Raw genomic sequence first — 22,780 nt, forward strand, 5'->3', positions numbered from 1 at the left:
CCCTACAATAAACTCCCACTGCCACTGGCCTTGCTGAGGCCTAGCTCATTCCCGATTCCCACGCTTAGTTAATTGCCGGCAAATTCCGCTTCTCCAGGATTTCCCTCTTGTTTCTCTTGGCCCAGACAGCTTCACAATGGGCAACGCTTGTTATTTCAGTCTTCGTTGTTTTCCTATGCTTCCTATTTCCCCGACTGCAGCTCTCCCCCTGCCTGCCCCCGTTTGTAAGGAAAGCAGCAAGCTAAACCCTGCAAGGCCACCGGGCTTATCCAAGCCTCTCTTAGGACTCCTGCTGTCTCCTCTCCTCTCCCATAATTTCACCCACCCATTACACATGCCTCCAGCCAGGAAGCAGGTGAAGTCACCCTGGTTTCCCTTCTTTTTCCACCTGCCCCACCAGCTGCCCCTTGGAGGATCGTAATAACGCCACAGGACTGAGAGCCAGCCCAAAGCCTTTGACAACAGTAACTCCTCCTTTCCCCTTTAGCTCCTCCCCTCTGCACTCATCCTGGAGTTATTGTAGTCAACTTCCCCACCACCACCACCAAGCTCTTCAGAACAGTCACGGAGTTTCCTGGATCACAGCAAGAGGGCTCTGTGCTCTCTTGCCGCAGCCTCCTTTCTCTTCTGGAGCAAAACTCAGAAGGGCAGTAATTCAAAACCAAAAACTTGGATTTGTATGCTGAGAACTTGCATTTTACTTGTTGGTGAGTACCACAGTCGGGGAAAGAACATAGGAAGCTGCCGAGTCAGGCCCTTGGTCTGTCTTCTTCAGTGTTGTCTACACTGACTGGCAGCAGCTCTCCAGGGTTTGGGGCAGGGATCTCTCCCACCCTGCCTGGGGATTCCAGGGATCAAATCTGGCACCTTCTGCATGCAAAGCAGGTGCTCTGCCATTGAGCTACAGCCCTTCCCCAGATTTGTTTTGGCCCAATCTCCAAATTAGTTGGACAGCCTCAGAAGTAGCGGGCCCATTTCTTTGATTTATTTTACTTTATTCATTTATTATTTCCTACTTGCCTGTGAGTTCTTTCCACTTGGTCTGGTACTCTTTTTCCTTAATACGACCTGCATGGGACCTTGGAATGATTTAGTCGTTTAGCTAAATTTCTGTCCTACCCTCTTTCTATCAAGAGGGTATGCATGGCACAGTCTCCCATACAGACCTGCTTTGCTTCAGCAAAGTTGCCATATCCTTTGGCAACTAGTTGCTAGTTCTCATGTACTCAGTGGAAGAAGGAGCAAGCACACTGCATGTGCTCAGAGGCACACTCTTATACTTGTGTGTATACTTCATGCGTAGCTGTCAACATTTCCCTTTTTTTAAGGGAAATTCCCTTATTCCGAATAGGATTCCTTGCAAGAAAAGGGAAAAAGTTGACAGCTATGACTCCGTGTATACTGAGCCTCAGTCCCAGTACAGAATGCAAATTCTGGAGCATGGAATCTCAGCCAGATAATAAAACACCAGATAATAAAGATAGGATCACACACACCAAACTGGCATAGGGCTGCCAACTTTTCAACCTGCCACTGTCATCATGCTTTCAATAGCGCCTTGAAACACATGCATTAGCCAGCAGTCATGTTTTCCTCCATGCCGTGAAAAGTTCTGCTGGTTGATGTGTGTCAGGCGATGAAGACACAGCTGCAGAACAGGATTTCCTTCCATCTGGCAACCCTGAACTGAGATAGCTTGTGTTTCTTCCAAGTATTGAGGGTTCCTTACTTATCCTTGATAGGCAGTTCTGGGCAGTAGCAGGAGAAAAACATTTACCTGCCCTGCTGGAATTTCCTCTAGAATAATTTAACCCTTTGATAAAGTTAAACCTGCTCCGCCCACACACACACCCCTTCCTTCGTTGGCTCTGTTGAGTGGGACAATCCTTTCGGTATGTGAGGTTGAAAAGGCTATCACTTTAAAAGCTGATCAAGCCCCTGACTGGACACTTCTTGATTGACTGCCTGCTCCTTTCTCTTTATAACCCCAGGGGCAAGTAGCAGAGGGCTGTGGTGGCCTTCAGAGAGGTACTAGGCTGAGAGAGGGCTTAAAAGGTGAGCAAAAGAATCTGTTTGGCCTTTGTTGTCTGTGGACTTTATGACTTGTCCCTCTGTCTTTATTTGCACTTTAAGATTAAATCTCTGTTTATGTTTTAAAGTTGGTGGTGTTAAAAATCTACGATAGGATATAGCTTTGCATTGAAAAATACCCATGTTTAGTAGCTCCATGCATGGTTTTTGAAGATACCTAAGACAGAGCTGCAGGATGAAATTGCCAAGTTAAAACAAATAACTGGAGGATCGCATGGGTGGGGAAAGGCTCCAGAATGCAGGAATGGCTGTAGCTCATCAAGAGAGCATCAAGGTCCCAGGTTCAGTCCCCAGCTGCATCTCCAAGTAGGAACTGCTGCTGCCAGTCAGTGTGTGTAATATGGAACTAGGTGGAGCAATGGTCTGAATTCTTGTAAAACACCTTCCTATGTTCTTACAGCAGCAGGAGCTCCTTATTGCTCATAGACATAGACACGGACACGGAGCAATGGATCCAAACTACAAGAAAGAAGATTCCACCTAAACATTAGGAAGAACTTCCTGACAGTGAGAGCTGTTCGACAGTGGAATTTGCTGCCAAGGAGTGTGGTGGAGTCTCCTTCTTTGGAGGTCTTTAAGCAGAGGCTTGACGACCATATGTCAGGAGTACTCTGATGGCGTTTCCTGCTTGGCAGGGGGTTGGACTCGATGGCCCTTGTGGTCTCTTCCAACTCTATGATTCTATGATTCTATGATAGACTGTCTCCAACTAAAAGCTTGGTATGCAATCATGCTTTTAAGCACAACTGCCTTGTCTGATACAAAATTTTAAATTTAAGGGGAAGTTAGCTTTAAGGGGAAGCTCCTGCAGAGCAGCTGAACACAGCAGAGGACAGTAGCTTTTCAAAGGTCTCTGTTTTGTACTGTATATTTTGTCAGCATGCTCAGCATCTTGCTTCCCCGCCTCCCAATAAGTTTTAATCTTTCTAGCTGTTGTTTTTTATGGGAAACTGAGGGTAACAATGAGTGATGGGATTAACCCCAGGTATGGGGTTGTGGTTGGCTTGGCTTCTTGGTACAGATCCCTAAAGGGGCAGCATTCATTGGGCGGTTTGTCTCCTAAGTGCTAAAAGATCATAGAATCAAAGAGTTGCAAGGTATGCTAAGCGCCATATGCCAAGCGCCATCTACTCCAACTCCCTGCAATGCAGTCCCTGACAAATGGCCACCCAACCTCTGTTTAAAAACCTCCAGTGAAATAGTCTACCACCTTCCTAGACAGTCTGTTCCACTGCTGAACAGCTCTAAGATCAGGGGAAGTGAGGGTCTGTTCCCTTTGGTAGAAATATATTGTGGTGGTTTTTTTCTAAATGTTCTGCAAATGATGAGACTATTAGGAATTTTCCTGCACAGTGGATCTTCTTACCAGACATCCACACCAAGCATGCAAAGCACTTTTATACCACTTTCACAGTCATGGTCCCCCCCCCCCAAAAAAAAAAAACGAACCCAGGGAACTGTGGTTTGTCATGGGTGCTATTAGGAGAACCCTTCACAGAGCTATAGTTCCCAGCATGTTTAACAAACTTCATTTCTCATAATTCCTTAGGAAGGAAACATGACTGTGAAAGTAGTATAAGAGTCGTAGGATCATGAGCTTTATTTATTTTTTATTTATGCAACTATTTCTTGCAAAACTTCAGCCCAACAACATGAATATATGGTGTGGATTTGACTGTTGCCTTTTCTCCTTCACAGGGCAATTTCTAGGATTAATTTGCAGGCCAGTAGGTTAACTCACATTGGTCCCAGGGCCTGGTCTTAAGACACTTAATGGGCCAAGATTGCTGAAGCTAAGGAGGTCTGGGTCTTGTCAGTGCCTCACTGTGAGACATTTTGAGAATCCTATTAAAGCTGCCTCAAGTTCCACAGCAGAAAAATAAGGCCCTTCTCCTGTAGAGTTGCCTCTTCTCCCTGCTTGCTGAGCACTTTTCCAAACCTCTTCCAAAGGAGTGGTATTTTTAAAGTGTTTTTTAGGCTCCTAACATCACTATGGTCCAGAATTTGTATATGCATATATCTGTAATTTTCTGCTTTAAATTCTACTCTTAAAACTTCCATCCTTCAATGTCCATGAAAATTCTGGATAGGCAAATATTCTAGTCCTCAAAGTATCTTGTTACTAGATAGGTGGAGAGGGTGGTGTAGACCATGGGAACAGTTAGCTGGCCCTTTCTCTCTATCCCAAAACTGTCTTTTAAAAATGGGATGCTCTGTAAGGATTGTTCTTGTCCAGATGTAGAAGAGCCTGGATTCCTCTGCCCTTTGTTATTTTGAAAGCAAGTTCTGACACTTCTAGAAATTCAGCTGCTCTTCACTTCCACAATAGCAGGGCACTAGGGGTGAGACTCGCGCAAGTTACCATTCTGACTGTTAGAGTCTTAAGGCAAATTGTATTTTAAGTTTGGGGTTCCTTATTTCAAAAAAATAAAATACAACAATTATATAGGAAGTGTGCTTGCTCATACTTGGTCCCCACTTGTGCTGGTCTCTCCCCACCCCAAGCTATCTAAACTTTCACCTGTAAGCTTTTGGGGCAGGAACCTTCCTTGTTAATTTTAGTCGGAAACACCACCTACACTGAATAGTGTTATGGAAACAATATTTGCAAAACTTCGCTGTGTGGCTATGTATCACATAGCAAGTAATCAATAGTGGCTTTTAAGTGGTAAAAGTATGTATTGTGCTCTCCCTTAGCACAAGATGGGTGACTGGGGCTTCCTGGAGAAGTTACTGGACCAAGTGCAGGAGCACTCGACGGTCATCGGCAAAATCTGGTTGACGGTCCTCTTCATCTTCCGCATCTTGATCCTGGGCCTCGCCGGGGAGTCCGTGTGGGGAGATGAGCAGTCAGACTTTGTCTGCAACACCAAGCAGCCCGGCTGCCCCAATGTCTGCTATGACAAGGCTTTCCCCATTTCCCACGTCCGTTACTGGGTCCTGCAGTTCCTCTTTGTCAGCACACCCACCTTGGTCTACCTGGGGCACGTCATCTATCTCTCCCGGCTTGAAGTGAAGCTGAAGGAGCGGGAGAGTGAGCTCCGGGCTCTGCAGTCTAAGGATTACAAGGTGACAGCCATGCTGGTGGCGGTGGAGAAGAAGATGGCCAAGATCTGCGTGGCGGAGGATGGGAGGATTAAAATCCGCGGGCCTCTGATGTGGACCTACACCATCAGTGTGGTCTTCAAGAGCATCTTTGAGGCTGGCTTCCTCCTTGGCCAGTGGTACCTATATGGTTTTGTAATGCATGCCCGTTATGTCTGTCAGGGGGACCCTTGCCCACACCATGTGGACTGCTTTATGTCCCGCCCCACTGAAAAAACTATCTTCATCCTCTTCATGCTGGTAGTGGGCTTGATCTCCCTTGTTCTCAACCTTCTGGAGCTATTCCACCTCTGCTGCAAGAGCCTGCTGCACAACACCAAGGAAAGAGACTGCTGTTCCCCATCCTCTGCTCCTCCCATGCCCTGTGAGGCCAACAGCTTCCCCAACAAGCTTTGCGGTGTGCCTGAGGAGGCTTATCCTGACAAGGCTTTCTTCTACCTCCCAATGAATGAGAGGCCTTCTCCGCCCTACCAGGCATACAACAAACTTTCCAGTGAGCAGAACTGGGCCAACTTCAACACAGAAGAAACCTTGGCCTTGCAAGGCAGGAATAAGCCCCCTGACGTCTTTACCACGGAAGCCCCCATAGTCCATCTCTCTCAGGAAAGGCAGTCGAGCCGGCCTAGCAGCAGTGCTTCCAAGAAGCAATATGTCTAGCAAACAAAGCAACCATTACAGAAGATGGATGTTGTCTTCCTTTGAGGCAACTCTGGGTTTACTCAGCTAATTAGCCTTCCTGATAACGGATGGCTCCCTTCCGATTTTGACAAAAGTGGCCATGTCTCAAATGTTCTTCTCAGGGGCCGCCTTGTTTTCTACCATGTGAAACCTGCTGTACCAAGTAAGGCTATCCTGGCTTTCGTATAGACATAAACTGAACCTTCCAGGTAGTCTACCATGGGACATCTTCTGGGCCAATGAAATGGCTGCTTCACAGACATTCAGTCATCCAAGTGTCAGAGGGTGACTAGTTGATTGGGGAGGGGCATTTGTTGGTCTTCTTTTTGTGTTAGGCCTTGCAGGTGAGGACGGGTAGCAGCAACCACCTGATGAGGAGGAGGAGGAGGAGGAGGAGGAGGAGGAGGAGGAACAGGCACCTCTACCAGCTTGGCACTATGCAGGAGTTGGTCTTGCTTTCTGGAAGATGATTTGTATCCTAGTGCAGAAGACACAGAGGAAAGTGTTTTTGTTTTCAGTGGAAAGAAACTTACTGTTGTGGCTTCTATTCCCAGATAGCAACATGGTGATGTTGTATGACAGTCATATATCATTTTTTCTTTCCTTTTCTGTACAACTCCCTGGTTTACAGGAAGTCTGAGTAGGATAGCAAAACTGCGAGCCATATACAGTCATGTTGGACTAAAAACAGAGTTCCTGTCACATGCGGGCATTTTAGGGAATATCGGCTACTGCCGAAGTAAGCTTGTCAAGCAGACCTCCTCGCTGATAGAGTTTGGTTGGTGTGCCTTAAGTACTTTTCAGTTATTTCTTGCATGTTGTGCTCCTTGATGGCAACTGTCACTGGAAACTGTCCCTGAAGGCTTTGTGCCACATTACGGAGTTCACCTTCACTGTATAATGTAACCACTAGCACTTGATCTGAAAAAGACTTTTGCACTTCCAACTTGATAGCTTTTTTGCTGGCTTGGGCTGATGGGAAGTGGAGTCTAATAACACCCAGAGAGCACTACATTAGCCATCCCTGCCAAAGACAAACCTAAAGAAGGTTTTAGTTAATTTGTTCACCAATTCATCAAAACTTTGTCTCCTGATCATTTTCTGAAGTGTCATTTTTTTTCATCAAAAGCAAGACTGTGGTCCACTGGGCTGTCAAGAAACTGGTGGCATGTCTGTGGCTGTTAACTTTTGTTTGATGTACATTCCAATGCATATAGGGCCCCCTCCCTGCCATACTGGATAACAGTTGGTCCTCTTGGATTCAGTGTCTGTTCCCCTGCTTAACCCCACTATGTAGAATGATGTGTTAAGTCATAAAACACTGTTTACTATTCTCTTTTTAAGATGTCATATGTTTTATATATGTATCTTTAAGTATGGCTGTATTGCCCAATCTCTATCCTGGATTCTTTGTTTTGCTGTCCTGTCCCTTCTGTTAATTTATTACAATCTTAAATCCTGTATAGTCTGAAAAGGCAAGCTGGATCTTCTGCATCTGTTGCTGAGGCAGTGTCCAAAAGTTAAAAGTAGGAATCTCACCTGAATCTCACAGAAGGATATGCCTGTTGAGCTGCCTTGGGAAGAGGTCTTTATCCATTTCTGAACTAAGACAAAGGGCAGGAGGGTCTTAAAATGTTTATCTGCAGCAACTTCTTGCATAGAAGTGTTGGCTTCAATAAGAATATGGCAGCTCCCTCTTTGTAGCATCCAACATCCCAACCAACAGGATGTTGGGCAACCTGATTTTTCTCGGTCTCCAGTGAACTGTTCTTACTAAAGCTGTGAAAAGGAGATCTGTATCTGTCGGTTTGATGTCCACCAGCATGTAATATGGAGAGCTTACTTCCCCACTGCCAAACTGGCCAAAGTTGAATGAACAGCAAGGGCGCAAGTAGAAAATTTGGGAATACATTTAGTAGTATTAAAAGTGGTTTGTTTGTTGTTGTTTTTCAAATTAAAAGAAAAACATGAGACCATCTTGTGTGTGCATTAAGACTGCTCCTTGAACCCTTTGTTACATACTCCGTGCTTGAAATGAAAAAGTAGGTTATGGGAAGTGAGGGGGAAACTGCCTTGTGTTTCACAACAGGTGTGGCCAGGCTTTTGAGGGCTCCTTTGCTTATTTAACTGGTGCCCCAACAGCTATTAACCCAGATCCAGCTTCATAAAGAACATACTGTATATGACAACCGAAGCACAGCTGCCCTTTGAAAGTTGCACTTCTCCAAATGCTGCAATGTAGTTCACCAATCAAGTAACGGGTACAAAAGCATATATGCCAGGGCAAGCGGTATGTGTATTATTAATGATAATACTATACAAAAAAGCCTTACATTGGGGGAAATTGCTTTGGAAATGTGTGTATAGTAAGCAAAAATGTATAGCTGGAAATATGCTGGTGAATACTCAATATGACTTCTTAATAATAATCCCAAACTGATGAGACAATGTAGGAAATGGAAATTGACAAACCTTCCTACCCCATTTGCAACGTACATAAATTATAGGCAGCTCAAAACTTCATTCTACCTCAAGAGCAAAACATAGAACAGCGGGGGGGGGGCTTTTACAGCCAGACGGCTGCATTTCCCCATGACTTACCTGCCAGGGGCTGCATGCCAGTGGGTGGGGTCAGAGACCAAAAGGGTAGGACAAATGGAAATGCTGCTTTCATTTGTACTCTGGCCTGTACATTCCAGCCAAGATGATGTGGTTAGATTGGTGCACTAGGACCTGGGAGACCAAAGTTCAAATCCCCACTGACCCTTGAGCCAGTCACTGCCTCTCAGCCTAACCTATCTAACAGTGGTGTTGTGGAGATTAAGTGAGGAAGGGAGAGCCCCTACAAATTTTGCTCCAGGTTTCTGCTCACGAGTCTGGCATCCTCTCTTTATTTGCTTCCAAGATTATACATCCCGCCATTTTCTTGCTGTTATTCTGCCTTGGATTTTGACAAGCTGGAACCGGTGCAGAAATAATAATAAATTTTTATTTATACTCTGTCCTTCCCAGTTAAAAACTGGGCTCAGGGTGACTAACAGCAAATATAAAACATTGATTAAAATGTGACTTTAAAACAGCATAAAATACAACATAAAATGTAGCATCAATATCAATAAAATTTAAAAATTCAGGGGTCATTGGGGGGGGACCCCAGTCAGTAGACACCAAGTGATCATCAGGGCTAACTGGCCAAGTTAGTCATACTAGGGACAGCAAGGCGACCAGGGAAGAATTTAAATGTTGGGTCCCAGAAAGGGTTTCTTCATAGAAGAGGAAAGGGGGAAAGGGAATAGAGGATCAGGCTAATTCAAACTGATGGCCAGGTGGAATATCTCTGTCTTACAGGCCCTGCAGAAGGAGATCAAGTCCTGCAGGGCCCTAGTCTTGTGGGACAGAGCATTCCACCAGGTTGGAGCTGTCACTGAAAAAGCCCTGACCCTGGTGAAGGATAGTCTGGAAGAAGAGGGTGGCCAAGTTGATAAACGAAATGAAACCTTATGAGGAACAGTTGAGGAAGTTGGGTATGTTTGGCCTGGAGAAAACGTGTGTGTGTGTGTGTGTGTGTGTGTGTGAGAGAGAGAGAGAGAGAGAGAGAGAGAGAGAGAGAGAGGAGTGCCATCTTCAAGTACTTTAAGGTCTGTCACATGGAAGCAAGCTTGTTTTCTGCTGCCCCCAGAGGATAGTAACCCAAACCAATGGGTTCAAGTTACAAGAAATGAAATTCTGACTAAACATTAGGAAGAATGTTCTGTTGGTAAGAGCTGTTCAACTGTGGAACAGACGAGTTTGGAAAGTGGGAAACTCTCATTGGAGATTTTTAAACAGAGGTTATATGGCCACCTGTCAGGGAATTCTTTAGCTGTGACTCCTGCATTGCATAGGGTTGGACTAGACAGCCCTTGGGGAACACCTTCCAACTCTACAATTCTATGATTAATATGTTGGTTTTATTCCCATCCTTTTAAAGCCACAGTCCTGAAAAACCTGGATTCATTTCATTTCAGTTTATTTCATTTTATTTGGCAGCATTCCAGCTGTGTCAGCCATTTCTGCTACATCAGCAGCAAAGCAGGGTCAATTTCTTTCTTTCCCATTTATTCTCATGCCCGTGTCTGCTGCTACTTATTTTAATTGCAGCCTCTATGAATATGTTAAATATTACAAGGAACCGTGAGCACCCTTGACAGATCTCTCTATGCATTTCAGCCCTTCACTCAAATATCATTTACACTAATGATAGCTTTCTAGTTTGGATATAAATTATATATTATTCTTCTGTCCTCTGAGTTTATTCCTGCCTGCTGCAATATACGAAAGATCTTATTCCAGCTGTCATGGTCTTTTCCCCTAGGACAGTGTTTCCCAACCGGTGTTCCGCGGCACACTAGTGTGCCGCGGGACGTCGGCTGGTGTGCCGTGGGAGGGAGGCGGGCGAGTCGGGCGGCGAGAGGCGGGGCGGCGGCGGCGAGCACACGCGGGGTGGGGAGCGAGCTCCCTCCCACATCCCATCGCCCCGTGCTCCACGCAGGTGTCCGCAAGCCTTGCGCACCCGGGGGATCTCCCCCCGGGAGCGCAAGGCTTGCGGGCAGCAGCCTGCAGCGCGGAGCACGGGGCGCCCTCCGGAGGACGCCCCGTGCTCCACGCAGGTGTCCGCAAGCCTTGCACACCCGGGGGATCTCCCCCCGGGAGCGCAAGGCTTGCGGGCAGCAGCCTGCAGCACGGAGCACGGGGCGCCCTCCGGAGGACGCCCCGTGCTCCACGCAGGTGTCCGCAAGCCTTGCGCACCCGGGGGATCTCCCCCCAGGAGCGCAAGGCTTGCGGGCAGCAGCCTGCAGCGCGGAGCACGGGGCGCCCTCCGGAGGACGCCCCGTGCTCCACGCAGGTGTCCGCAAGCCTTGCGCACCCGGGGGATCTCCCCCCGGGAGCGCAAGGCTTGCGGGCGGCAGCTGGCAGCGCGGAGCACGGGGCGCCCTTCGGAGGACGCCCCGTGCTCCGCGCTCGTGTTGGCAAGCCTTGCGCACCCGGGGGGCGCATGGGGCGCCCTGAAACAGAGGGTTCCCCATGCTGCGGACTGTAGCCTGCCGCCGGACGCGCGGGGCGCCCTGAAGCAGAGCGCCCCTCGCGCCAGGCAGACATGGGCCAGCCCCACAAGCTCGGGGGACAGCGGGGAGGCGCAGCACCGCCATCCCACTGTTCCCCGACCTGGTTTTTTTGGGGGGAAATAAAGGGGAAAAAAATTTCCTTTATTTCCCCCCTCAAAAAAGTAGGTGCGTCCTATGGGACGGAGCGTCCTATGGGACGAAAAATACGGTACTTACTATTTCATAATAAAGTAATTATAAAATACTTTCTTTGTGTTTATTTGATTCCTATTAAAGAGAGTTACTTTATATATAGTCAATATAGGCACAGAGTTAATTTTTTAAACATTTTCTAATGGTGGTGTGCCTCGAGATTTTTTTCATGAAACAAGTGTGCCTTTGCCCAAAAAAGGTTGGGAAACACTGCCCTAGGACAATAATATGCTATGTATGAGCCCATAAGACTGTGGGGTCTTTCAGGTGTGTGGTTTGGTTTGCACATATATACAGATGAAAGGATTCACAGCATTAACTTCTCTGGAAACCTAATGGGAAAGCAGCAGAACTTGCTTCCCCATTAGGTTTCCAGATAAGTCTTCAGTCACAGCTTTGGGTCCAGGATAGAGCAAGCATGGCTCTGTCCTCCAGCTTCAAAACTCACACTACTCTCATAAACACATCCCCCAAAGGCCATCCTATTTCTCCATCCTAAGATGATGTGGTACCCAGCCAGGTAAGGTGAGGAAATGCCCACCAGTTTGTCTCTATGGCAACAGAGCTCACTTCTTAAGATGTGAATGCTATGTACTTAGCTGAGAAGCTAAGGCCATTACATTGACAAAAAACTAGTCTGGCAGGTTTCCACTTGTGGATGCTACCCTCCCAGATACAGAATCATGGGTTTAGAAGGGAGCCACATACCATCCTCACTGACCACCACCACTCCTAGCCCCATTCAAACTTATAACATTGCTGTTAAGGGGATTTGAAGAAGGTTGGTGCCCCATACCCCAAGCGTGCTAGTCAATGGCTCCTCATCCACCTGGAGAATTGACCAGTGATCTGATTGAGTATAAGGCAACTTCTTATGTTTCACATTAAGAGCCATTTTGGGTCAATGGAGTTTAAGAAGCTGCATCAGGGATTCTGCAGAGCCCCAGCTCAAATGACAAAAGGGTTTTGTCTAAATGTCAGGAGAACATCCTGGTGGTATGAGCTGCCCAAGAGTAGGACAGACTGCCTTGGAAGGTGGGGAGCTTTTCTTTGTTAGAGGCACAGGGATGCTGTCCCAGCAGATTTCCAACATCCAGAGGTTGGACTAGATGACATTTAAAGTTCCTTCTGATTCTATTATTCTAGTCTTTCTTTTTAATGGTGTATTCAGAGGTCTTTTTTGCTTTATACACCTCTGTGTGTTGCTTTGAATGCTCAGATTATTCCCCCCCCCCCTTTTCCCTTTCTATTTAGCTTCTGGCATCTGAGTCTATGATTCATTTTAGTCAAATTACAATTGTTTGCCTGCCTCTGCTCATGAGGAGCCTATACTTGATTTGATTTGATTTTTAAACTGATCTGAAACTGTTACGTTATCTTTGATATTTTCCTGTAGTCCCCCAGTGTTTCCCAAGTGTGTGTCCGTTTCCTGTTAAAGTAGTTCACATTGCTTATCTATTGTTCCTAAATTGAATTGTCGACAAAACCTCTCGTTTCTTTTACCAAGCCCTGAAAACGAGAGCCTTGTATGCAATCTTAAAGGGCATTGCACAGCCCCTTGAAGAAGCTGGGGCTGGCCAATCCCCATGAAGTGGGGAAGGGGGACCTGGGGCCCTCTGGCTAGCATTGACCTCTGACTTCCATCAGCTCCAGCCAGGAAGGCTCATAGTCTGGAATGATGGGAGTTGTGGTCTTGTGAGGTGACTCTCAGAAACACCTGGAGAGAACCAAGTTCCCTGCACCTGGCATCTATTCTGCCCTGGAGTTCCTCCTTCCTGTGTCCCCCCCGCCCCGCCCCGCCCTGCTGTGCCAATAGCAGCATTGCAATTTCTCCATATGGTGAAGCTACATTTTCCTTTAGCTGTAGCAATCAGTTCTTTCCTCTAGTTCCAGCTCATCCCAGCCTGCTTTTCTACCACACCAGGACTGGGGAAGTTGTGGCCCTCCAGATGTTGCTGGACTGCCATGCCTATCATCTCTGACCATTGGTCATGCTGGCTTGGAGCCGCTGAGAGTTGGAGCCCACATCTGACTTGATAGTGGTAGAGCAAACACATTGCATGCAGAAGGTCTTATATTCAATTCTCAGCATCCCCAAGAAGTCCAGGAAAAGTCTCCCCTCCTCCCCCTCCCAATTCTTCCCATTCCTTGATTCCCTTTTAAGTGAATATCAGCTGGTTTCTTTGCTGGTACATCTCCCACCGCTGCACACACACACACATAGTGTGCCCCTGCCCAACCCTGTCCCAACACACACACCTCATTCTGCTCCTGCCTTCTCAACAGCCTGCTGATAAAAGGCCTATTCTACCCAAACAGTTGTGTTCTTTGCTAGCCACATAATAGGTGGAAATGGATTCAAGATAAGCCTCAAAGCTCGATACGCTGGTATTGTTTTCTGTTTCTATTACTAGAGGACTTGAAATATTCCAGCACAGTACATTCTCTCTAGGTTAAAAATAACTTGCTCGGAGCAGTTTGAGATGTGCCTTTTCCCTTCTAGGCTGAAGTCAGAGGCAGCAGAAATGTGGCACAACTTTTCTTCATCATCATCTTCATCTTCATCATACATATTTCTATTAAAATAGCTGGAGTGGTTTACATTTTTTATAAATAATAATCAGCAGCAGCAGCCTAACAAAAGCAAGAAAAGGAGGAAGTAGACAGAGAAGAGCTTTTTCTCAATCTCTCATTGAACTGGGGGCTATACAATGAATCTTTCCACCACCGAAAAGACCATCTCCCTGGCTGACATTGACCTGCCCAAACACTGAGCACAGAGGCTCCTCCTGCCCTTCAGATGTTTTGCACTACATTGATTTCTTGTGGAGGAATTAAGCACAGATTTATGGATCTCTTCCACTGAAGCAGCTCCCTGGCTTTTGAAGGACCAGGAATCTGAAGTGTTTGTTTCATTTTATTTTTGCACTGCTGTTTTTATCTCCCGATATTTTTAAATGGAATATTTTTATATGGTGATGCTTGTGAGTGGGCCATTTTAAAATAATGTTTTGTCTTACATTGTCAGAGCACCTGTTGGTAGGAAGGTTGGCTGAAAATGTAAGAATAAGCAAATTGCTGCCATTTAAGATAACTGGCATTTAATAAGACCATACCCAACATATTTATAGAAAGTATGTTTCCCCTACCCAAAGTTGCAACCATTTGCTGCCCACAAAGGAATGTGGCCCTTGTGGTGAAAAAGGCTCCCACCCTCTGCTGTTGAAGACCCTATAAAGGGTGGTTTGTGGGTGTGTAGGAGCCAGGCCCACTCCCTAACCCACTCCTGTTCATGTTGCAAATCTGCATAAGTTGCACATATAGCTCACTGCGAAATTGGGACCCTTATTGCTTTTCAGGGCCCACTATCCTTGAGCCAAAGCCCTAAAACCCCAAAGGGCTACAAAGATCCTTCAGAATGAATGCAATGTAGCTCAGGAGCAGGAATTATCACTGCAGTCCTGCTTTACACTCACGTTTCTCAAATGGGAAGTTATATGTTGGTGACAAGGGAAAAAAGGCAGAAAAAGAAGAATCCAGTTTTGGGGCAAGTACTCTTTGGTGAGAGAACCCCAGCACAGATTTAAAATTTAAAGATGAATTGTGGAGGGGGGTGTATATATATATATATATATATATATATATATATATATATATATATATGACCTCTACAATGAGTTCCAAAGCTTCCATCTTCCTCTAGCATAGAGAAAAGACCACATATTTGATACTTTAAATAATGGTTTACTCACAAACTCTCTAAAGGTCAGGTTCATGTGCTTTTTGATACAGCATTCAGAAAAAGTTGCACAGGCAGTAAAATTTGGCTTAGTTCCGGTGGTGAAAGTTCCTAAATTATTGGTATAGGAAATCAAGAGTTGCTTGTGAGAGCCATGCAGTCTGAGCTTGGAGCAACCAGCTTATGCCTCTTCACACACTGAGCTTCTCAGGTAGGCTGGAGAGAAACAAAGGCTGGATTACCTGGTTCCTCCCAGTGTGAGGGGATGTGAACATAGCTAAGCCTGGCAGTACAAGTTTACCTATAGTATTAACCCCTTCATACATGAATTAGACTTCAGCATGTTGGTAATATGAGGCTGGTTATCCTACAAAGGGTAGGGTAGCATGTTCTTCAGCTGGAAAACTGAGAGAGACAACTTAGTGCAGGGATGGAGAACCTATCCCCCCACTTGTTGTTGGACTCCAGCTCCCATTATCCCTGAGTATTGGCTATGCTGGCAGAAGAGGATTGGAGTTGGAGTCCAACAGCATCCATAGAGCCATGAAGGTTCTCCACCCATGACTTGGTGGTTGAGCACATGCTTTGCAGGGTCAATTCCCAGGATCCCTGGGAAGGCCTAGAAAAGACTGCTGTCTGAAAGCCCTGGGGAACTACACACATCAAATAGGGATGGAAGAATCCATCAGTTTTTGCCTTCTCTTTCTCATTTTTCCATTCTTAAGTTCAGTTCTCTGTCTCTGTCTCTCTCTCTAGTCAATGTGAAATTTCATCAGCATCTTCGTGTGAATTTCTCCTAATATACATATTTTTGCATGGAATTTTCCCCATTATACAAATCTTTGCAACGCAGCTTTTCCTAATGTAACAAATTTTTAATGTTATTTCCACTAATATGTGCATTTCTACACACACTTTATCCCAGTGCATGCATTTTTGTACAGATTGCTTGGCTGCACTGCAAAATTCAGAGAAATGTGAATGTGGAAGGAAGGCTGTGTTTCAGTTTGTGCGCTGTTTTGGAAAGCAGAAATGAGAGAAGATTCACTTTCCATTGTGAACCGAATCAATTTGCTCCGCATCCCCAGCTGCCTGTCAGTGCAGACCATCTTGAACGAGATGGGCCAATGGTCTCTGTAGAAGCTGGGGTAGAATCCAACGTAGCTCTGAGTTCCCCCCTCTCATCTTCCTCTTGTGTGCCCCCTAACACTGTCCTAGGGGTTCCCCCCAACCCTCTGCAGCTAATGGAGGGGGTGCAGGGCAGAGTTCCATTGTGCAAGCAGAAATCTTTGCACTGAAGCTGCAACGTTGTGAGACTCCGCCCCCCCCCACCACCACCGTTTCCTGTGTCCATGTGGAAACTATTCTTTCTGGAAGGACTGGCTGTGGATGCCCAATACACTCAGGGCACTCTGTGCATGTACAGAAACAAATCTTCCAAGTACTGCTTCTCATGTTCTGGAACTGAGTCTCCTGGTGTTGAAGAGAAGGTGTAAATTCCTGGTTCAGTGCATGGATAAAGTTTTACCCAGTTGGCACAGGGTTGTGGCATCTCCAAAAAACAACAGCCAGCAGTTGTTTTTCTATGTGTGGCTCTTATCAGCTGCACAACTGTATTTACATAAGGATTGCCAGGCAGCCCTCGGCCGCAGCCCACACTTCTAAGGGAAGGCATCAAGCTTGGGCCAAGGTAGTTATTTTCGTATGTGGAGCCAGCTCCCCCTCCACCGCCTTCTCAGCTCCCAGCCGAACCCCTGGAAACTGCCTCTTGCAGAAACGAGTCTGTCTGTGTTATTCTTGGAGACCAAAGAGAGGCCACTGGAAGCACCAGAGCTGGCCCCTGAGTGGCGAGGTCGAATCCTGTCATAACAGTCAAACAATAGGAAGCCAGGGGAAGACTGTTGATGGACCTATTATGGACAAGATTTGGCAATGGGAAATCTCCCCGGAGCAGGTATCTCTGCAGGCAAATCTGTTCTCTTAGCCTTGTTTTCCACCTTGCTGGAACTGTTTGGTTAAAGAAAAAAATATATATGAGAATGGAGTGCATTACCCCCGTTTTGAATTCTGCCAAGGAAAATATTGGTGCTAAAGCAGCAAAAACAGAGATGTCAGCTAATAAATGTATCAGCCGTCCCTCTGCAGTTGGCCAGAGTCCTCGGAGGTATCTGCGACATCACCTTTTCACGGGGCATTTCCTCTGCCTTCATCGTGCCCTGGAATTGTTTGGAGCCTATCAAAATGGAACCCGACAAAATACCCCTGCACTCTGACAGGCGAGAGATCAAGAGCTCCCAGCTGTCCTATGCTGTTAACCCGCAAGACAGAGAGAAGCGGTAGCACAGGGTTCGAACCTGCCCAATGGCACAGAGGTTCATGAACTCATCACGACCCCTTAGCCATGTTCCCATGGAGAGTGTAAAAAAGGGGGGGAGGAGCAGTGTTGATCATACGCATGCGGGTGCACACACAGACAACACACACCCAAGTAGAAATGCATAGCACAATGCACAGCTTACTAGTATCATCTGACAGACATAGAAGAGCAAACTGGCCATAGAAGAGCCAGTGTGGTGTAGTGGTTAAGAGTGGTAGACTCATAATCTGGTGAACCAGGTTCGCGTCTCCGCTCCTCCACATGCAGCTGCTGGGTGACCTTGGGCCAGTCACACTTCTCTGAAGTCTCTCAGCCTCGCTCACCTCACAGAGTGTTTGTTGTGGGGGAGGAAGGGAAAGGAGAATGTTAGCCACTTTGAGACTCCTGAAGGGGAGTGATAAAGCGGGATATCAAATCCAAATTCTTCTTCTTCTTCTTCCTCTTCTCTGACTTCCACTATGCTGTACACAAACAGTAAAACCTGAAAGCCTCATTATCGCCTCATTTACATGCCGTGTCAGAGTGGGAAGGTGCCCACCAATTCTCCTAGCACTGCGGCTGATGGCATCATAGCTCCTGTTTTGAAAAAAGTCTCGGAGCCGCACTCCCTGCATTCCACCCCCCATAACTTCTGACTTCTTATGGAAGTAATCACTCTCTTGGGGGGGGGGTATTGAGCACTGCCACACCCCACATGCTATTATTCCCCAGGAATCCTATATCCCTTTGCCCCTCTCCATGCTTCCTCAGGATTTTCAGAAGTGAGTGGATGCATCTTGCATGCATTCACTTGGATGCTTCAGCCCCATATGCACAATACAGTTATAGCAGTATCATACCACTTTAAACAGCCATGTCTTCCCTCAAATAATCCTGGGATATGTGGGGGGGGATTGGTTAGAGGGCACCTATTCCCCACACAGAGCTACAATTTCCAAAGTTCCCTTGGAAGCTGGAGAGATTGTTTAACCAATTGTTAGACCCATATCTCCTGAGCCTCCTGCTTTAATTGTTTTAATTTCTGCTTTAACTGTTCTAATTGTTGTGCTGTTTTTTATTTATTTTTTATTTATAAATATTTATTAACAATTTTTGAATACAATACACAAAAAAGAAACAATATAACATGTATCTTAACATAATTTCTTAACTTCTTTGGACTCCCTCACGTCTCCCGCTCCTGCGTTCCTCATAATAAAATTTTGCCAGCAATTTATCACCTTGTTTCCATTCTTATTATCTAGTTTTCCCATGTTGTTTCTCTAATTTTAGATATCCTTTGTTCAAATCCTAAGAATTTAAATGTAACCTAGTAATTATCCAAAAAAAAATTATCTTTTCTTAAAACTCACTTATCTTCATAACTCCATCTAACTTAGTGGTGCCAAATTATTTATGATCTAGCATCCTTCTTAACATTCATACAATCTGCAATATTTTTGTAGATAAATCTTGAATTTCTTCCAGTCTTCTTCAACCGTCTCCTCTCCCAGGTCTCGGATTCTGCCGGTCATCTCGGCCAGTTCCATATAGTCTATCAGTTGCATCTGCCATTCTTCCAGTGTGGGTAAATCTTGGGTTTTCCAGTGCTTGGCGACGAGTATCCTTGCTGCCGTTGTTGCATACATAAAAAATGTTCGGTCCTTCTTTAACACCCTCTGGCCGACAATACTCAGGAGGAAGGCCTCTGGTTTCTTAGGGAAGGTATACTTAAATACCTTTTTCATCTCATTGTATATCATCTCCCAGAAAGCCTTCACTCTAGGGCAGGTCCACCAGAGGTGAAAGAACGTTCCTTCGCTTACTTTACATTTCCAACATTTGTTATCGGACAAATGGTATATTTTTGCAAGTTTGACTGGGGTCATGTACCATCTATATATCATTTTCATAACATTTTCTTTCAAAGCATTACATGCAGTGAAGTTCAGCCCAGTGGTCCACAACCTTTCCCAGTCCTCAAACATGATATTATACCCAATGTCCTGTGCCCACTTTATCATAGCCGATTTTACCGTTTCATCTTGTGTGTCCCATTTTAACAGCAAGTTATACATTCTTGAAAGTATCTTAGTCTTAGGCTCTAACAATTCCGTTTCTAGCTTCGATTTTTCCACCTGGAATCCTAACTTTTTGTCAAGTTTAAAAACTTCCTTAATCTGAGCGTAGTGTAACCAATCTCGCACTTTATTTCATTTTCTCCAAACTCTGCAATTTCCAATTGTCTCCATCTTTTTCTAGTATTTCCCAATACTTTGGCCAATTGGCCTCCATATTGAGTCTTTTTCGGGCCTTAGCTTCCAATGGTGAAAGCCACCTTGGGGTTTTATTTTCCAATAAGTCTTTATATTTTGTCCAGACGTTGAACACTGCTTTTCTGACAATATGGTTCTTGAAAACCTTGTTAATCTTAACCTTGTCATACCATAAATATGCATGCCAACCAAAAGCATTGTTAAAACCTTCCAAATCCAATACATCAGTGTCTTCAAGAAGTAGCCAGTCTTTTAGCCAGCAGAAAGCTGCTGATTCATAATACAACCTTAAGTCTGGCAGGGCGAAGCCCCCTCTTTCTTTCGCATCAGTTAATATCTTAAACTTAATTCTGGGCTTTTTGCCCTGCCAGACAAATTTGGAAATATCTCTCTGCCACTTCCGAAAGCACTCTGTTTTGTCCACAATCTGTAATGTTTGAAACAAAAACAGCATTTTTGGCAATACATTCATCTTAATAGCAGCAATTCAGCCTAACAAGGAAAGTTTCAATCTTGTCCAACTTTCTAAATCTCTCTTAATTTCTAACCAACATTTCTCATAGTTGTCCTTAAATAGACTCAAGTTTTTTGCTGTTATATTTACCCCTAGGTATTTTACTTTTTTAACCACATTTAACTCTGTCTCTCTCTGAAACCGTTCTGACTCTGTAACTGTCAAGTTTTTTTCTAGTACCTTAGTTTTCTGCTTGTTTAGTTTAAATCCCGCCACTTGACCAAACTCTTGAATCAATTGTAATACTCTTTTCGTACTAGGTTCTGGCTCCTGTAAAGTCAAAACTAGGTCATCTGCAAAAGCTTTAAGTTTGTACTGTTTCACTCCGACCTGAATTCCTTCAACCAACCGGTCCCCGCTAATCATATTCAAGAGCACCTCCAGGACTGAAATGAATAACAGTGGGGAAATAGGGCAACCTTGTCGTGTTCCTTTTTTCAATTTTGAACTCTTCTGTAACCACATTGTTAACTATCAATTTAGCTTTTTGTTCTGAATAGATTGCATCTATCCCATTTTCAAAACCCCGTCCCACTCCCATCCCTTCCAAATTTTTCTTCATGAATTTCCAAGAAATATTATCAAAGGCCTTCTCCGCATCTATAAAAATTAACACAGCTTTTGTATTGATATTTGTTTGCAGAAGTTCCAAAATATCAATAATATTCCTTGTGTTAGCAAACAAGTGTCTGCCTGGGAGGAAGCCTGCCTGATCCTTGTGAATTACTTCATTTAAAACTTTTTTAAATCTGCTTGCTAAAATGTCTGCAAATATTTTATAATCCACATTTAAAAGGGAGATGGGACGGTAGTTCTTAAGTTGTGTCTTTTCAGTTTCCAGTTTAGGTATCAATGTGATGAAAGCTTCTTTCCACAATTCCTTCTTCCCCTCCAGAATTTCATTGCCCACCTCCATCAGTGGTTGTATCAAATATTCTTTGATCCACCTATCTTGAACTGGTTAGATTGTTAAGGAGTAACTCAATTATCTTTAGGTGGGAATTTCCTCAGGGATTATCCTTCACTTTCAGAGGGAAGAAGGTTAAAATTAAAACACTTGAGGACAGAGATAAATTTTTGATTGCCCACGGAGAGGACCTTCAGAAAGGAATTGAAACACCTTTGGGGCCTGGACCATTAGCTGTACCCCCATCCTTGGAACCTGAAGATCCAGAGAAAAAGATACCACCACCAGAGGAATAACAGATTTATTCAGGATGTCTCTGCAACTTCTGAGTTGGAATATTAATGGATGCAACTCCCCGGAAAAAAGGAGGAAGATATTTCACATATTGAAAAAAGAACAATTGGACATTATTTGTCTGCAAGAAACACACGTGACTAGGCTCCATAAAAAAGTGCTAATAAACAAAAGATTAGGCCAAGAATTTATTTCTTCGGATCGAGTGAAGAAAAGAGGAGTGGTGATTTATGCAAAGGAGAGCCTGTCACCTAAACTTTTATTTAAAGATGAGCAAGGAAGAATTTTGGCAATAGAGATACAACACCAAGGAGAGAAGCTTTTGATATTAGGAATCTATGCACCAAATGAGGGGAAATCGGAATTTTACAAGAAGCTGCATGAGAGCATGCTGGATTATCTGGACTATGATAACATTATTATGATGGGAGATATGAATGGGGTGGTATCAACCAACATGGATAAGTCACAAAGCCAAAACGTGACAAAAGATGGCAGACTACCTAAGACTTTTTTCGAACTGACTGACAGTATGGACTTGATTGACATTTGGAGGACAAAGAACCCCTTGGGAAGAGAGGGAACATTCTTTTCTGAAGCCCAACTGACATGGACAAGAATTGACCAAATATGGATATCTAGAGGTCTGGCACCCAAGATCAGAAAGGTGGAAATCTGCCCAAAAACCTGCTCCGACCATAATGCAGTAAAGATGGATATGAGACTACTACCAACCGGCTCCTTTAGATGGAAGATGAATGACAATCTGTTTAGAGATCAGGAGATCACTAAGAAGGCCCAAAAAGCTTTGAAGGATTACTTTGAGATAAATTTGAACACTACGGTGGAAAAAAGAATCATCTGGGATGCAAGTAAGGCTGTGATGAGGGGGTTCTTGATACAACAGAATGCTGTAAAGAAAAGGACACAAAATGAGAAAAAAGATAAAATTTTGGGAAAAATTAAAGAATGTGAGAAGAAGTTAAGATTAAATCCGAAGTCACAGCCGATTCTGAGAGAAATTAAACTCTATCAAGCACAATATTCTAAATTGATAAACCAGGAAATAGAGTGGAAAGTCAAACTAATGAAGCAAAGGTCATTTGAATCGGCTAATAAATGTGGGAAACTGCTAGCATGGCAGTTGAAGAAGAGACAAAAATTAAATACAGTTACAAATTTAGAGATTGAAGGAAAGAACATTCAGAACCCCGGGGAGATTAGAAAGTGCTTTCAGAGATATTTCAAAAAATTATATACTCAAGGGCCGGAAGATGAGACCGAGATAGAACAATTTTTGATAAAGAATGGACTACCAAAACTGTCACAAGAAAACAGAACAATCCTGAATCGTAAAATAACACGACAAGAGATTGAACAAGCCATTCAGAATATGCAACTGGGCAAGTCTCCAGGGCCAGATGGGCTTACCTCCAAGTACTATAAGACACTGTTGTGCTGTTTTTTAATTCGGTTTGTTTTATTGCACATTTTAATTGTGGGTGTTTATTTTTGTGTTTTCG

The 22,780-nt window shown here is 44.6% G+C and overlaps 1 protein-coding gene across 2 annotated transcripts; it reads left to right on the forward strand.

Moving 5' to 3' along the window:
- Positions 1-428: 428 nt before the first annotated feature.
- Positions 429-7,850, forward strand: GJA4 (gap junction protein alpha 4). 2 transcript variants are annotated; one of them, XM_081871639.1, is made up of 3 exons: positions 430-707; positions 1,992-2,055; positions 4,789-7,850. In XM_081871639.1, exon 3 carries the CDS (start codon positions 4,795-4,797, stop codon positions 5,851-5,853), a length of 1,059 nt encoding a protein of 352 aa, XP_081727765.1. In that variant the 5' UTR covers positions 430-707; positions 1,992-2,055; positions 4,789-4,794; the 3' UTR covers positions 5,854-7,850. The 2 variants fall into 2 exon arrangements, with proteins under 2 accessions (XP_081727766.1, XP_081727765.1); XM_081871640.1 differs by lacking the exon at positions 1,992-2,055 and having other exon boundaries at positions 429-707.
- Positions 7,851-22,780: the final 14,930 nt, after the last annotated feature.

Source organism: Podarcis erhardii (genome assembly GCF_964252035.2).
Source record: "Podarcis erhardii genome assembly, chromosome: 7".
In the NCBI taxonomy this organism is placed as follows: Eukaryota; Metazoa; Chordata; class Lepidosauria; order Squamata; family Lacertidae; genus Podarcis; species Podarcis erhardii.